Below are 18,167 nucleotides of genomic sequence, written 5' to 3' on the forward strand. Positions count from 1 at the left end.
ACCCAGGTTAGGCTGGTGCACAGCACTCCCTCCCCCAATGGCATGTCATGAAAGATGGTGCCCAGGCATTTTTACTCTCATGATCTGTGTGGCTTCCCAGACCCTTGGGTAGTGTCATCACCAAGTCCAATGACAGGGCAGCCTTCTGCATGGACAGGAGACCTCTTTATGCCCCCTAGGTCAAGGGTGCAGGTATTTAAGTGGCACTCAGATGGTGAGGTGATTGTTTAGATGTCCTTTCCACATGCTTCTGGCGAGACTTGCAGACTAAAGCTCAAAGCCATAGGGCAGCAGAACAGGCACTTCAAGTTTTCCAAAGGCCCAAAGAGTCAAGGGCCAAGGTTGTTCTTGACTATAGGTTCAGTCCCTAGGAAAATGCCTGGAACAGAGGTAGGAGCTTGGAAACCTGTACAAATAACTGCCGGCCACAGACTGCCACTCTGCCAAGCCCACTAGCATAGCTCCTTTGAAGCTCGTCTCGTAGACTTTTCATCCATTTCCATTCACATGGTGCAGAGATATGCAAAGCAGCAGAAGCCTCAACGTTACCATTGCAGGAAGGGACAGTGGATTCCCAGCGGGCCCCACTTCAGTGTGTCCTGCCTCTTAGAGAGAGGTGGAGAGTGTGAGATAGACAGTTCCACACTGCTGGGGGGAGCTTCAAACAGAATGGTTTTATTTCAATCTTACAGATCCAGGGGTGGTTCCATAGACAGCAGAAGAAGCCGGCCCCCTTTCACAGATGCAAGCAGAGAGAAACCAAACAGCCAGAAAACACCAAAATGTAGCAAGCATGCACCAAGAGCTCAGGCTGCTCTCCTAAGCTTTGGGGCTGGAATCGGCTCCACCTCCAGTAACACTTTAGGGGATAGACCCAGGATCTACTTAGAGCTAGGCCACAGGATCCACCCAAGTGACACCTTAGCACTGGACTCCAAAATACACCTCCAGTGACACCTTCTCTAGCCAGGTAGCTGGAGACCCAAGTTAAACAAGCTTTAATAAAACACCTGAGTCTATGGGAACAGACATTTACAAACTACCAGAGCGTAACTGGCCCTCATGGCCATCTATCATGCCCAGGGCCAGGCACTCGACAGGTGGCGAGAACCTTGGATTTCTAATTAGGAGTCCTGGGTACCAGCTCCTGTGACTGTGCGTTCATGCTTAATTTCCACACACCCTACAGCATTCACTGATAAGACGTGGTGAATCTCAGACTATCTTTCTTATTAATCTTTAATTACTCATTTCAGAAGTATCAGAAATTCACGTGAGGAGAGACGTTCACTAATTATACCCACATCCTTTATCTGTCGGGATTTACTGTTCAGTTAACAAGACCAATCAGTTGATATAAATCGATGTAACTTCATTAAGAAATACAAATGCAGTCTTCTCAATAATGAAAAGAGGGTGATTAAGATAATTAAAAGTAGACATGTCAGTTATTATGAAACAGTTAAGGAAAAAAATATTTTTCTTGGGCTGGAAAGATGGCTTAGTGGTTAAGGCACTTGCCTACAAAGCCAAAGAACCCAGATCCTTTCACCAGGACACACATAAACCAGATGTACAAGGTGGCACATGCATCTAGGGTTTGTTTGCAGAGGCTGGAGGCTCTGGTGCACCCATTCTCTCTCACTCTTTCTCTTTCTGACTCTTTTTTTCTCTTTCTTTCTCTCTCTCCCTGTCTCTCAAATAAATAAATATTTTAAAGATTAAAAAAAGTCTTTTCCACAAAACCGTCTTCTTTTAAAATGAAGCACTTTGGAGGTCACATTCATCATCACTCCACATCTATTAGATTTTTGTTAGCATAAGTACTGAGCTTCACGACTATGCAAATATTGTGACAACTAGACACTCTATGGTTTTAGTTGGAGCCTTTATAGTAGAGTCATGAACTCTATCCCCCTAAAGTATAAATGAATGGACCAGATATACTAGTGAATTTATATTAGGAGACTAAGGTTGTAAAAGAACCATGAATTAATGGCACCTTTTCATGTTATTGACTTTTTAGTGAGACCCTACCTTGATAAAGCAACAACAAAAAAGAAAACATAAGTAACAAATTTAAACAGAGGCTGAACAGATTGCTTAGCAGTTAAGGCACTTGCCTGCAAAGCCTGAAGATCCAAGTTTGATTCCCTAGTCCCCACATAGAGCCAGGTGCACACAGTGGCTCATGATGAGTCTGGAGTTTGTTTGCAGAGGCTAGAGGCCCTGCTGTGCCCATTCTCTCTCTATCTGTGTCTTTCTTTGTCTTTCTTTCAAATAAATATTAAAGTATTTTAAAAAATTAAACAGGTCAGAAATCTTTTCAGTTCTCTTCCATTTGACATGCATTATTTCAAAATTTTCTTTATATATGAGTCCATATGTTGTTTTCCTACAAAAGAGAATCATAATTTTTAAAATATTTTATTTATTTATTTATTTGCAAGGAGAGAATGAGTGTGCTAGAGTCGCCAGCCACTGAAAACAAACTCCAGATTCATGTACCACCTTGTGCATCTGGCTCATGTGGCTTCTGGGAAATTGAACTCAAGTCATTAGGCATTGCAGGCAAGTGCCTTAGCTGCTGAGCCATCTCTCTAGTCCCCAAGAATCATATTTTATGGAATGTTCAGCATCTTGTCTCTGTTCTCCTATTGTAATTAAATTCATTTGAATAGCAGGGCATCTGCCCTGTATTGTTGATAACAGATGTTGAGGCAGCTTCGTCTGTGGTTATTAGCGCACTAGCTGAGAGTGCTCCTGTGAATGGGCTCATTATGGCATGGAATGCCCTACAAAGAATGCATGTGTATCTGTAGGGTTGATTGTGCTTTTTACTGACTAAAATCTAGAAGTGAAATTGTACAAAAAGGCATGCCCGTACGTCCCTCCAGAATATTTAGGAAGTAGAGTGTAGAATTCACATGGTTCCTGGCATTTGGAAGGCCCTAAATACCAGTAGATTCATGTCTTGCAAATCTTCATTTGCACTCCCTTGAATAAAGACTCCTGGTTCTCAGCAGGTCTCATCATTCTTGCCTTCCTGGAATCTTATTTTCCTCTAGCACCTACCTACCTTGCACATGTCTGTCTTGACTCTTCTAGAGGCTGCCTGAGAGAGAGCAGGTTGCTACAGGTGCAGGGGACGGAATATTTGCATACCCACCCAGAATGCCTTGCATGTCTGAGTACTATTAAGGATTCCCTTAACAGTAGAGGACATCCCTATATCACATTTACTTATTTATTTATTTATTTAACAGAGAGCGAGCGAGAGAGAGAAAGAGAGAGAGAGAGAAGGTGCAGCAGGGCTTCCAGCCACTGCAAATCAACTCCAGACACATGCACCACCTTGTGTATCTGTCTTAAGTGGTTACTGGGTAATCGAACCTGGGTCCTTAGGATTTGCAGGCAAGTGCCTTAACCACTGAGCAATCTCTCCAGCCCTCTTACCCTTTTTTTACATACTGGCTTCCCCCTTCTAGCTGGGTAGATTTTGGAAAAGCTATTTTAGGGTTTTAGAAGGTTTAAAGGATACTAGCTTTTCTTTTCAGTGTTGGGAGCCTTTATGCATTATAAGGTTGTGTTCATGTAGATCTAATTTATTATTACATTTGATATTTGGTGTCATAATGGAGGGAGTTTTAAGTAGTAAGAAAAGACTACCCAGCCACTTGAGTCAGTTTTACATTCCATTAAGTGTATTGTCAAGCACGATTTCTGTATTATACTGAAATATCTTTTGAGCTAGGTCTTTTCAGAGAATAAACACAAAAGGAATTAAATTAAACATTGTTTTAGTTTTGATAGGCAGTGTATTGCAAGATCTATCTAGACCTAATAAAGTAACTGAATTACAGAAGAATAGGTGAGACGTGACTGGGATTTTGTGCAGCCAAAGTTACACTTGGCGGTCAGACCGCTGGTGCATGGAGGGATGTCTGTGACAAGAGCAGAGGCATATTTTTCTCATTTACTTTGAAGTCTATCTTGAAGCCATGCATTCAATGAACAGTATTATCATTAAAATGAGGGTTCTAATTCTGTCTGATGCTGAAACTTGAAAATTGATTTTCACAGAGGCCTAAGCCATGTGTCCATTGAACATAATACTAGCTGGACTGATATCATTAAATCAGTGTAAGGATCCCCTGTAGGCCAAACAGGAAGAGAACAGCACATTATTTTCTGGTTGATCCCAGAACTTTCTAGCACCCTGGTTTTAATGCAGAGATTTTTTCGTTGAGCTGTTTCTTCAGGGCCTGCCTGCCTGCCTGCTAGGATTTGCTTTGCAGAGGAAACCATCCCGTGCCAGAAGTTCCAGTGGGTGGTGTTTTCTTTCCTTGTTCTGTACCAATCTTTTCTTGAGTTACATAAGAAGCTATTGGAATGCAGAGATCCCCTTCCTAGGCACTTGGTGCTGCTGAAAATTCGTGGGTCCCTCTGTTTCATTACATAACCCAATCAATATTTTCATTGTGAATATCACTTAATCAAAACTATAGCAATAAAACCATGAAAATACTTACTAGTTCCCCAACAGTTTTGCATCATTTCTTACTTTACATGAACAAGCCAGCTTTGCAATATCATGGGCCTTCTTTTTTGGTGACACTTTAGAGTTGCTAAAACTTGCTTCCTTTACTCTTTGCTGATTCATCTGATTTTTGAAAGGGATAGAGATATTCTGTAGTATCCACTCACTTAACCACTGAGGAGGCAAATGGCATTTTCTGATTGTGGGAGTCCTTCCCCCGTCGCTTAGTGTGCCTGGAGCCCAGTGGGGTGGGGATGAGCATGGAGTGGAATAGGGTAATGGTATAAAGAATGAGACTGGGAGGCTGGAGAGATGGCTAACTGCTTAAGGTGCTTGCCTGTAAAGCCAAAGGACTCAGGCTCAATTCCCCAGGACCAATGTAAGCCAGATGCACAAAGTGGAGCTTTGTTTGCAGTGGCTGAAGGCCTTGGCACACCCATTCTCTCTCTCCCTCCCTCTGACTCTTTTTCTCCTTCTCTCTCAAATAAATAAAATTAAAAAGTTTTTTTTTTTTTTTTTAAAGAATGAGACTGGTGGGCTGGAGAGATGGCTCAGCAGTTAAGGCACTTTCCTGTGAAATCGAACTACCTGAGTTTGACTCTCCAGTTCCCATGTAAAGCCAGTTGCACAAAGTGGCACATGCATGCGGAGGTCATTTTCAGTGGCTGGAGGCATTGGTGTTCCCATTCTTTCCCTCCCTCCTTCCCCAACCCTCCTTCCTTCTCTCTCTTTCTCTCTCTGCTTGCAAAATAAATACATTTTTTTTAAAAAAACTTAAGGGCTGGAGGGATGGGTTAGTGGTTAAGGTGCTTGCCTGCAAAGCCTAAGGACCCAGGTTCAATTCTCCAGGTCCCACGTAAGCCAGATGCAAATGGTGGTGCATGCGTCTGGAGTTTGTTTGCAGTGGCTGGCTGAAGGCCCTGGTGTGCCTTCTCTCTCTCTCTTTCTCTCTCTCCCTCTGTCTCAAATAAATAAATAAGTAGCTTAAAAACAAAAAGGATGAGACTATGAAACTGGAATGGAGAGTTAAGCCAGATCATACAAGTCCCACCAGCCGTGTAGAGGAAAGAGGACATCACACAGAGGCCTTGGTCTTTCTGGCATTCTCTTTCTCTCTTAGGTCATCCAGTCTTCGGGTCCCATTAGGTCTAAAAGCTTCAGATCTCTCTTCTTCCATGTCCATCTTCCCACATGGAGTGGGGCTGCTCTACCTTCACCCTAGCCCCCAGCCTCTCCTGCCCTTGCAAGAGAATTGTCCTGGTGAAATTTGCAAGAAGAACTCAGCACTTTGGCGAGGGGGAATTGAAAGCCTCTAATGTTGGGTCTTGGTAGTCCAGGGGCTAAAAGCAGATAACAGAGGACAATGCGCCTTGCAGAAGGGATGGCCCTGTGTCCTCTTCCTCACATCAGCTGAGCTAATGGGGAAGAATTCTTCTTCTTAGAGCCATTGTGTTCCAGAGCTGGCAGTGACTATGGCTCCCAATTGTAAACTGACATGTTTGTCTGTACTAGTCACTTTCTTCTGTTTTAAATATTTTATTTTTATTTATGAGAGCGCGAGAGAGAATTGATGCATCAGAGCCTCTAGCCACTACAAACCAACTCCAGATGCTTGTGCCTCTTTATGCATCTGGCTTACATGGGAATTGAACCCGGGTCCTTGGGCATCACAAGCAAGTGCCTTAACCACTGAGCCATCTCTCCAGCCCCATTATTGTAGCTTCCAGTTGGAGGCTGTAGTCCATGGTAACAGGAAAGTCATGAAGCCAAGAGAGGGAGCAGGAATGATGCATGTCAGTGCTCAGCTAGCTTCCTTCATTTATCCAGTCTAGACCCCACCCACGGTTAACTAGGCTCTTCTCACGTCAGTTAACCTATCAAGGTAATCCCTCTGAGATGTGCGGGAGTGGGGAGCAGGGCTCATTTCCTAGGTGACTCTAGGTCCTGTCAAGTTGCCAGTAACTATGATCCATCACACCATCAGACACCATTAATTACCAAAATGTATATCCAGGGAACTTCCATTAAAATGTACTAGCTATGTCAGATGCAGTGGCACACACCTTTAATCCCAGCACTCAGGAGGCAGAGGTAGGAGGATCGCTGTGAATGCAAGGCCAGCCTGAGACTCCATAGTGAGTTCAGGTTAGCTTGAGTTAGAATGAGACCCTACCTCGAAAACTCAAAGAAAAAAAAGTACACCAGTTAAAAGGTATCCAATCAGAAAGACGCTGGGGTTGAGGAGCAGGTCTGTGCTAGGACATTCTGGCAGTCCCTTGGTGGCATGATGGGCATGTGTGGCCAGTGGGCCTAAGTACAGCTGCCGAGCATGCACCATCCCCGCTCCACATATGGCCGAGCCCCACTCCCCTGGGGCGGCATGGTTCAGATTGGCGAGCACAGTTCTATCCCTAGGAAGGCTAGGGAAATTAGGGAGTTGCAAGCTTGGAGGCTGCTGCTAACAAGTTGGCTGCGCTTCAGAAGTGCAGATCCCTCTGCTGTGGCTGTGGTGGGCGTGCAGTGACAGCAAGCCTGGTCCTCATCACCCCGCTGGCACCTCCCTGATGAGGACTACACTCCCTGGTCTTCTTCACTTCTCAATCCCTTCCACAGGCTTCTGCTAGCAAGGCGCCTTCAGATCTGTGACCTCGCTGCATCCTTGCAGAGCCTCCCCTGTCCCCACCCCCCACCTGAGGCTAGACAGAACATGGGTAGACGTAACAGTCTGTGGTCGTAAACCCCATCTCAGACTGTACAACACTCAAGCCACCTCTGAAAAGATGTGCTAGCAAGAATGTGGATGGGGCTGGAGAGGTGCCATAGCCCTTAGGGCTCTTGTCTTCAAAGCCAAAGGACTCAGGTTTGATTCCCCAGTACTTATGTAAGCCAGATGCACAAGGTGGTATTTGTGTCTGGAGTTCATTCACAGTGGCTACAGGCCCTACTGTGCCCATTCACTCTATGTATTTCTCACTCTCTCTCATAAAGAAATAGATAACTTTAGTTTTAAAAATGAAATAAAAAGAATGTGGATGAATTTTTTTTTTAAAAAATACTTGGAAATGGAGGGACATGAGTGAGCGCAGGAACCTTAGGGATATTCCATGCTCTGGATTGAAGCACAGCATCAACAGCTGGACTCCAGCAGGCTTCGAAGGACGGAGACCGCAGTCTTGGGGCCCTGGTTCCGAGGCAGCATCCATGGTAGGCCCTTTTGGCCTGTCTTCATGTTCTGTCTTCTTCTTGAACTGACTGTGCTTTGCACCCTTTGTCCTGTCCCCTCACATAGGTGCAAAACGATTGCTACATATAGCATTATATATTAACACTACATATAGCATTAACGTAAATAACAGCATTCCAAGGAGGAAGATGGAAGGATGGAAAGGAGGAAGAATATATAGAAGTGTTTTCTTTCTTTTTTATTAAATATTTCTATTCATTTGTGAGCAGAGAGATTGAGAGAGAATGGTCGTGTCAGTGCCTCCTGCCACTGCATATGAATCCAAATATATGTGCTTCTTTGTACATCTGCCTTTATGTAGGCACTTGGGGATAAAGCCAGGCTGGCAGCTTTATAAGCAAGGGCATCCAACCACTGAGCCACCTCCCCAGCCCTAGAGGTGTTTGTTTTCAATAGCAGGAAAAACTTTGGTTGCAACTGACCATTTTTTGTTAGTTCTTCTTTGTGGCATTTTTGTGCTTGGGTCATATGACTCCTCCTTTCAGCCTGGCAGGCTCTAAAAGAAGTGTCTAGCAAGAGGGAACCTGTCGAGCAGTGACCTGAGAGAAACCCACTTATGTAACAGGCCTTGGGACCAGGCACACTATTAATTTGAGTAAAATCAGTTCTCAGAGCCAAGATGTAAAGCAGAGGAAAATGGCTATTTCCATAGCAACTTCCAGCAATCCTGCATGAGAACATGGGAAGGTCTTTCTGCTGGTCTGTGTAGATGCTTCCTGGATACAGAGGTGATGTCACACACATACACACATACACTCCACACATGGTGCAAAGAAAAAAAATAGAACTTATCAGAAGTATTTGTATGACCAGAAGCAAAGATTAAAGAAGGAGTAGAGTCATCCTGGTGGGGAATGGGAGATGCTCCAAGGCTGCCGAGGAGATGATGGGGCTTGAGATTCTGAGAAGAATGGTTGTGAGGTCACATTGCTACTTACTGGTGTCTTTGAGCAATTTGATGATTTCTGTGCCTCAGTTTTCTGATCTGTTAAGAGCGAGCAGTTGGAAGTACTTAGACTGAATTAATCTGTGAATATAGTTTATGCTATGCCTAGGTAGAAAGAGTGCTTTAGAGGCAGTGCCTTCCCTACCCTGACCCCTTTGACAGCAGCCACAGGTCTGGCCCTGCACATCTAGAGTGACTGTCACAGGCTTATTTTCCTCACCAACTGTCACCCTTGTCCTGAAACTTGATGGTCACTTGGGTGGTCAGCCAGTCTTTGTTCTAGATCAGCTATGCGGCATGGTTCTAGTCTCTTCCCTTGGGAGAGCTGGGCTCCCAGAGGTGATGAAGGAGACACGCCTGGACGAGCCAGTGGCCTGTGGGCACCTGCTGCAGTCTTGGCCCTGTGCCTGTTCCAGGGAATGTGCTAAGGGGTCAGACATAGCATCCTTAGGCTGTGTTCGCCAGTGTCTTAGGGGATCTACATGAAGACAATTAAGATCCACAGTGAGTCTACAGGAGAGGAGGTCTCACCTAATGCCTCTCCTATACCAGAGGGTCCTTCCCAGCAGAGGTGGGCTTCACTGGCCCAGAGGATGAGCAGGGGTCAGCTCAAGAGAGCCAAGATTGGAGCCAGGACTCTGGGTGGAGGACTCAATAGAAGAGGTCAGAAGAAAAGGATAAGATGAGCTGGAGAGATGGCTTAGTGTTTAAGTAGCTTGCCTATAAAGTCTAAGGACCCAGGTTCAATTCTCCAGTACTCATATAAAGCCAGATTCACAAAGTGGCGCATGTATCTGGAGTTTGTTCACAGTAGCTGGTCGTCCTGACTTGCTCATCCCCCCCCACCTCTCTCTCTCTCTCTCTCTCAAATTAATAAATAGAATACCTTGTTTCTTTAAAGAAAAGGATATGTCAGAGTACCAGCAGGGAATGAGGGCCTGTAGGGACATGTGTTTGGGATGAGCTGGTAAGTGGAGCTGCTGAAGTGACCCATTAGGCCAGGAGTCTGGAGCTCTGCAAAGCCCTAGGCAGGGTTATCCGCAGAGCAGTGTGCAGCTGTGATGAGCTTGCCAACTGGTAACACGAGACGAACCTAGTTACAGTGCAGTGAGTCAGGCTCGAGCAGAGAAATGGAGACTGAAGCCCTCCAATTTCTGCTGTCTGGGTTTGGGCTTTGGACAAAAGTGGTCATAGTTTGAGTCAACAGGGATGGAACATGGTGGGAAGACAGACATTGGAAAGGCTTGGTAGATGGTTTCAATGTTATGGAGTAGTGTTCTAAGAGCAGCTCCGTGTTCCCAGGGGAACTGAGGACATCAGGGCCTCTCCTGCCCTTCACAGTGCTCATCCATGTGTGCCTCCCACAGATGTCCCTTGACCATGAATCCAAAATGAGAGCTGGAGCTGTATGCAGCCAAGACTGGGAAGCTCACCAGGTCCCAGACATGTCACGGTTGTCAGCTATGCCCAGGGAGCTTGTCTAGCAGTTCTCTGTCACCCCAGAAGAGGGCCAGATATAAGTGCATGCTCCGGGATGAAGAGATGGCTTAGTGGCAAAAGCATTTGCCTGCAAAGCCAAAGGATACAGGTTTCATTCCCTAGTACACATATAAGCAAGATACACAAGATGGCACATATGTATGGAGTTCTTTTGCAGTGGTTGAAAGCTGTGGTGTTCCCATTCTCTTTCTCTATCTATCTGCCTCCTTTTCTCTCTCAAATAAATAAACAAAATATTAAAAGGAAAAAAAAGCATGTACTCTGAACCTTGTCAAATCCCAGCCCATGCTATAGAAGTTTCTTTTTCAAACAAGTTTGTCTCTAGTGTTTAATCACAGTTGTCTGTAAAGGAAAGTCACCGTAGGGGAACACACCAAGTCTGGGGCTGTGCTGACTCCTTGTGTATATAGATATACCTTGCAACATCTAGAGCCCGTGGATACTTCATTCATTGTTTCCTCTTGACTCTTTCTCCCTGTGCAGTATAATGAGGAGCTTCACTACGTAGAGCCTTGTCTGAATGGAACTCTGGTGCAAGCTGACAGGACCAACAAGGAGGTAAGGGCTGTTGCTGGACAGATTTTTACCCTGGTATGTCTCCCTCCTTATGATTGTTTCATAGATCTATCTTATTTCCTAAAATCTTATCACATGTGCTGTGTGTTTCATCCACTGTGGCTCTTGGAGTGTGTCATAGACAGTCTCACATTGCTGGGATGAACATCCAAACCAGACACAGTTTATGGGAGGAAGGGATTTATTAAAACTTACAGATACAGGGAAAGTTCCATAATGGTGGAAGACCCTGGCCCCCTTTCACAGGTCCACACAGAGAGAAAGATCACTACCAGCACCTCAAGCAAGCACCCTTCAGGAACCCCAGGCAGAGCTCAAGGACTCTGCATACCTTAGGCTGGAATTCCAGATCCATACCCCCAGACACATCTGAGGGCTGTACCCCAGGATCCACACACAATGACATCAAGTTACAACCTTTAATAAAACTCCTGAATCTACTGAGGACATCTCTGAGAGGTACAGATAAATCATGCCACTGAAGCCTTATGCTGCCTGAACAAGAGCATGACCTTACCTCGGAAAGCACTAGCCATGAACATGCAGGCCTGCTTAAATGCCTGTAGCTGCTTCCTCCTTCGTGGTTCAGGTAGACCCTGTGCGAGCTCAGCCTCTGCTGATGGCTCTGAAGGAACAGACTTCTTGCTCTGATTCCCAAGTAAATTACATTTACTTCTTTAAAAATATATATTTATTTATTTTAGAGAGAAAGAGAGAGAAAGGCAGGTAGATAGACAGAGAATGGGCACACCAGGGCCTCTAGCTGCTACAAACTCCAGATACATGCACTACCATGTGCATCTGGCTTTACATGGGTACTGGGGTATTGAACTAAGCCATCTCTCCAGCCCCTACATTTGTGTATTTTCCTCATTGTAATCATGGGGTAGCTGTTGGGCTAATGTTTCTCCATGAGGACAGGGTTGGTCTGCTGACTGCCCTTTCCTAACTCTTCTTGCAATGGCCTGTTGCATAGCTAGTGGGCATCAGAGAAAGACACAGTAAAGGAAAATCTTAGCAAATGGGGTAAAAGGTTCTATTCCAACTGGAGTATCCTAGGATATTGTTCAGGATATCAGACTTCTATAAAACATATCATCTGGCTACATTTTAATTGACCAGCCCAACTACCATACCCTCACTCTCTACTCCTGAGGCACCTGTGGACAACTTAGGTGGGGGTTAGCTATAGCTGAACCCTCCACACCTCATGGACCTAACAGCTGCCGGTGCCCAAGCTATTTCACTGGACCTGCCTCACAGGACTCATCTTTGTGTGGAAAGCAAACCACCATAAGAAGATATAAGACAGTGAACCAAGTGGGTTTTAGTGGGGTGCTGGGCAAGTGCTGTGGAGAAGCTTTTGTTCACATGGGGAGGGGAACTGTTTTTGCCTTAAGACAATTGAACGAAATTCTGTTCTTGGATATGTTGAGAAAGAGAAGTGTAGGACATTAAGAGAGAGACATTCTAGGGGCTAGAGAGATAGCTCAATGGTTGCGATACTTGCTTGGAAAGCCTAATGACCTGGGTTTGATTTCCCAGTACCCATATAAGCCAGATACATAAGATGGCACATGTGTCTAGAGTTTGTTTGCAGCAGCTGGAGCCCCTGGCATGTTCATGCTTTTTCTTTTCTGTCTCTCTCTACTTGCAAATAAATAAAAAAATATTACTTTAAAGTAAGAGCCCTTCTAGTTAGTATGTAGTGTGAGGAGTAAATGTTTGAGCTTCTGTTTGGCATGGAAAACATCAAGCTTTATTCTTAGGAAAAAGAAAGGGGATTTGGGGTTTCAGATGTATCCTAGGAATGTTCGCTTATCATTATTTCCCAAGCCAAATAGGAAAAAATTACAAGCCTATGCCAGGCTTCTCTAGGCACATTCCCTTTGTTTGCCCATAGCCTAGATGAGCTGGATGTGGGATGGTATCAGATTCAAGTAAGTGTCCAGGGATTATATTTCCAAAAAGAGTATGCTTAAGTGGTCAAAACCATCCTTCACATGGCTCCCCCAAAGAGCAGAGGGCACTGTGATATTTGGAGGTATTAGGTCTTACAAGTAAAATAATTGAGAGAGGAAATGGGCTAAGGATTTATTTAAAATTTTGTTTTAGTTTGTGGTTGTTGAAAACTGGAGTGGTATGCGTATGGTGCATGTATGTTCGTATGCATGTGTTTATGTATGTGGGCATGTGTGTGGAGGCCAGAGGTGAGCATCCAGGGTCTTCAACCTTTCTCCACTTAATTTTTTAAATTTTATTATTTGAGAGAAAGAGGGAGGGAATGGGCATGACAGGGACTCCAGCTACTGCAAACAAACTCCAGATGTGTGTGCCACCATGTGCATCTGGCTCATGTGCATATTGAGGAATCAAACCTGGGTTCTTAAGCCATCTCTCCAGCCCTCCATGTTAGGTTTTGAGACTGGGTCTCTTACTGAACCTGGAGCTCACTGATTGGGCTAGACCAGCTAGGCAGCCAGCCCAGGGCACCCCCGACCCTGCCTCCCTAGGGTGGAGATTATGGGTATAGGTGCATCCGCTGAGCTACTCCCAGCTCCTACATGGGTGTTTGCAGTCTCAGTTCAGGTCCTCCTGCTTGTAAGGGAAGATCCCTCACTTGCTGAGCTCTCTCTCCAGCCTATGGAATAGATTTGAATTAAAAAATTTCCAGGGGCTAGAGAGATGGCTTAGTGGTTAAGGTGCTTACTTGTAAAACCTAAGGACCCAGGTTTGATTCCCTAGTACCCATGTAAGCAAGATGCACAAGGTGGTGCATGTGCCTGGAATTTGTTTACAGTGGCTAGAGGCCCTGGTGCACCCATATCCTCCCTCTCTCTCTCTCTCTCTCAAATAAATAAATAAAATAAAATAGATTACATAGGATCCAGAGTCCCATTATATAAAATCCATAATGCCTAGTATACAATGGAAAAAAACAAAACCTTCTTATCTCAGGAACAAGAAAGACAACTAACAGAAGGCCACATTGACAGAGTCAGATATTGAAATTGTAAAAACAGCTTCAACAAGCCATGGAATCTTCTGGAAGGAAATACTAAATACAATATTATCCAAGTAAAGAAGTAGAAGCGATGGTATAGAGCCAAGTGGAAGTTGTACAACCATCAAAATGACAGACTCACTGGACCAGCTCAGCACAGAGTAGATTCAACAGCACATAGAATCAGTGAACTTCAGGAGAGATCAATGGAAACTAACCAGGTAAAATAGGATCAAAACAAACAAAACCTCAAGGACATGCAAGACAGCAGCAGACAGGAAGCACTCAACATCAGAGTCCCAGGAGACGGGAGGGAAGGGATGGAGGGGATGGGAGAGCAGGGGAGGGGAGGAGAGAAGAGAGAAGAGAGGTGAGGAGAGGAGAGAGAAGAGAGGAAAGGAGAGGGGAGGAGAGGGAAGGGGAGGGGAGGAGAGGAGAAAAGAGGAGGAGGGGAGGGAAGAGGAGAGAGAGACTGAATACATCTTTAATTATGTATATATGGCTGAAAACTCTCTCCAACAAACTAGTGAAATGCAGTAACATAAATGTTGCAGTCAGGTTCGCATTGCTGGCAGAAATCACCCAACCAAAAGCAGCTTTTGGGAAAACAAAGGGTTTATTTTGGCTCACAGACATGATGGGAAGCTCCACAATGACAGGGAAAACAATGGCATGAGCAGAGGGTGGACATCACCCTCTGGCCAACATAAGGTGGACAGTAGCAACAGAAGAGTGTGCCAAACACTGGTATAGGAAAACTGGCTATAATACCCATAAGCCCACTCCCAACAATACACTGCCTCTAAGAGGCTTAAATTTCCAAATCTCCATCAGCTGGGAACCTAGCATTCAGAACACCATATTTAGGGGGATACCTGAATTAAACCACTACAATAAATATCTAAGAAGTTGAAAAAAACTCCAAAAAGATAAATCCATGTAAATCCATGCCAGGGCACATCTTAAATATAACTATACTGAGTATCTTGCAACAGTCCAGAGAGAAAGGATGCCTAGCCTACACAGAGTACTGATGAGAATGACAGAGGATCTCACTTGAAATTGTAAGGACCAGAAAGAAATAGCATAGCACTTCTCAGGTACGAAAAGAATTATCAGAAAGATGAGTGTGGTGGCGCACGCCTTTCTTCCCAGCACTCGGGATGCAGAGGTAGGAGGATAGCCGTGAGTTCAAGGCCACTCTGAGAATACATAGTGAGTTCTAGGTCAGCTGGGCTAGAGTAAGACCCTACCTCAAAACCCAAAAAGCAAACAAACAAAAAAGATAAAATCAAAGCAAGCAGAAGAAAAGTAATAATACAGAGCAGAAATAAATTCAACTAGGAAAACAGAAAAATCAATAACACCAAAAGCTGCTTCCTTAAAAAAAATAATCAATAACTAATAAAACTCTAGCAAGACTGACAAGAGTCAGATTTTTGAGCGACAACAAATCGCCAATATTGGGCATGAAACAAGAAATATCAATATAGATCCTGTAGCCATTTAAAAGATAATAAATGAGGCTGGAGGGATGGCTTAGTGGTTAAGGCACTTGCCTGCAAAGCCTAAGGATCCAGGTTTGATTCTTCTACTCCCATGTAAGCCATATGCACAAGGTGGCACAAGCATCTGGAGTTTGTATGCAGTGGCTGGAGGCCCTGGTGCACCCATCTCTCTCTCTCTAATAAATAAAATATAAAACATTAAAAATAAAAGATATTAAATAAGGAGATATCATAAAGGGTTTCATGCTTTTGAACTCAACAACTTAGCAGAAATGGTCCAAATTCTCAAAAATTGCAAACTACCAAAATGAAACAAGGTATAATAGGTAGCTGAAATAATCTTGTGAGTATTAAATTTAATACAAAATATGAGCACCTCCAAAAAGAAATCTTCAGGCCAATTGGCTTCATTGGAAATTCCTACCAAACACTTAAAGAAGAATTAACATCAAATTTACATGCTATATTTCAGAAAAATATAAGTGGAAAATCCCCTTCAACTCATTTTCTGAGGCTAATATTTCTCCAATTAAAACAACAAAACAAGGGCTAGAGAGATGACTCAGCGGTTAAGGCACTTGTTTACAAAGCATAACAACCCGGAGTTTGATTCCCCAGGACCCACCTAAAGCCAGGTGCACAAAGTGATGCATGCATTTGGAGTTTGTTTGCAGAACCTGGAAGCCCTGCTGTACCCATCCTCTCTGTCTGTCTCTCTTTTCTCTCTCTGCTTGCAAATATATATATATATATATATCCATCCAACAATAAAACAGTACAGAGAAAGAGAACTTATGACCACTGTTCCTGATGAGCTTACATGCAAGAAACCTTAACAGAATCTCAGCCTATCCAGTCCAACAGTGTGTATACTCAAGTAGGATTTATTCTGGATATGCCAGGCTAGTTCAACATTAGTATTAAATCAATCACTATAATCCACCATGTCAACAGGTTAAAGATGAAAGCATCTATGATCATATGATATGAGTCAGAGAAGCATTTGATAAAAACCACAAAACCCATTCATGGTTTAAAAAAAAAAAAAATCCTCCCAGCAAAGCAGGAATAGAGAATAACTTCCTCAAAGTTGACCAGCTATAAAAACCTACAGCTAAGAGTTGGAGAAATGGCTCAGAGGTTAAGTCACTTGCTTGCAAAGCCTAATGACCAGAGTTTGATTCCCCAGAACACACAGAAAGTTAGAGGCACAGGGTTGCATATGTGTCTAGAGTTTGTGTGCAAAGGCTGAAGGCTGTGGCATGCCCATTCTCTCTCTCTTTCTCTTTCTGTGTGTGTGTGTGTGTGTGTGTGTGTGTGTCTGTCTGTCTGTCTCTCTTCTATCTCTCTATCCTTGCAAATAAATAAAATATTTTTAAAAACTATACAGCTAACATCAACCCTGGTGAAAGTTTGGAGGCTTGTCTTTCTACTGTTGGGAACGGGTAAGAATGGCAAGCTCAGACTCTTATCCAATGTACAGTTAGGAGTTTCAGCCAGGATAATGAAAGTGACAAAAGACATCAAGAAAAAAAAATTTTTTTGAGGTCATGAAGACACAAACCATCTGTGTTTTCAGGTGACATGACTGTCTGTGGTGACAATCTAAAGTCTCTCCCCACCTGCACCAGTCTCCTATTTCTGACAAGGGTATTCTGCAAGGTTCACATTCAAGAGTAAGACACAAAGTGCTAGATGCAGCTTGAGAACTCATTGTGTGAAGTGCTTGGGACCAGACTATTTCAGATTTTAGAGATTTTGGATTTTGAAATATTTGCACAGGGTTGAACATTCTTCACTTGAAGGTCTGAAATCCTAAGTACTCTAAAATTACGTTGAAAATGTTTTCAACTGTAGAGCATTTAGGATTTCTTGGGCTAGAGAGATGACTCAATGATTAAAGGTGCTTGCTTGCAAAGCTTTCAGGCCTGGGTTTGATTCCCCAGTACCCCCATAAAGCCAAATAAGCAGAGTGGTGCATGCATCTGGAGTTTGTTTGCAGAAGTGAGAGGCCCTGGTATACCCATTCTCTCTTCTTCACTCTCTTTCACATAAGTGAATATATATATATACACACATATATACATATATTTTTTTTTCAGAAAAAGAAAAAGATCAGCCAGGCATGGTGGTGCATGCCTTTAATCTTGGCACTTGGGAGGCAGAGGTAGGAGGGTCTTCATTAGTTCCAGACCACCCTGAAATAACAGAGTGAATTCCAGGTAAACCTGGGATAGAACAAAACCCTACCTCAAAAAAAAAAAAAAAAAAGATTTCTCATTTTTGGATTAGGGATACCTGTGTTAACAATGATCATTTAGAAACCAAAATAAAATTGTAATAACAATCACAATTATGCCAAAGAAATAAACAGAACATGAACTGGTTCTATCTGTCATATCCTATGAAATACCAAGAAAAGAAATCAAAGACTCCAGCAGGTAGAGAGCCTTCCCATGTGCATGGGTGGGAAGAGGGAAGACACAGTTTCTGCAGACAAAAGACAAGAGGATTCTAAAATTTACATAGAAAGGCACAGGCTCTAGAGGAGTACAATAACCTTTAAAAAGAATAAGCTAAGAAGGATTAAACTCTCTGTTATTAAGGTGAACTATATAATAGCAGTACCAAGAGCAAGGCATTGGTAGGTGGATGGAACAGAACCGACATGCCATCTATGCCAATGTGTCCAGCTATTTTTATAAACAAATACAAAAGCAATGACACTGGTGAACTTCAGCATCTATCAATTAAATTGGAAAAATTAACTTTACCCTAAACCTCTCAATTGAAAATTTAACTCAAATGGACCAAACACTTGTGTGAAAGATACATATATATATATATAT

At 43.5% G+C, this 18,167-nt stretch overlaps 1 protein-coding gene across 2 annotated transcripts in view; it reads left to right on the forward strand.

The window, feature by feature from the left end:
- Cacna2d3 (calcium voltage-gated channel auxiliary subunit alpha2delta 3) overlaps nucleotides 1–18,167 on the forward strand; it is an 877,750-nt gene that overhangs the window by 405,832 nt on the left and 453,751 nt on the right. For both annotated transcript variants that reach the window (XM_004652732.3, XM_045136092.1), the window contains exon 9: nucleotides 10,714–10,788. In XM_004652732.3, the coding sequence (XP_004652789.3) occupies nucleotides 10,714–10,788 (75 nt within the window). The remainder of the gene's footprint in view (nucleotides 1–10,713; nucleotides 10,789–18,167) is intronic.

This window comes from Jaculus jaculus, chromosome 16, assembly GCF_020740685.1.
Source record: "Jaculus jaculus isolate mJacJac1 chromosome 16, mJacJac1.mat.Y.cur, whole genome shotgun sequence".
Lineage (NCBI taxonomy): Eukaryota > Metazoa > Chordata > Mammalia > Rodentia > Dipodidae > Jaculus > Jaculus jaculus.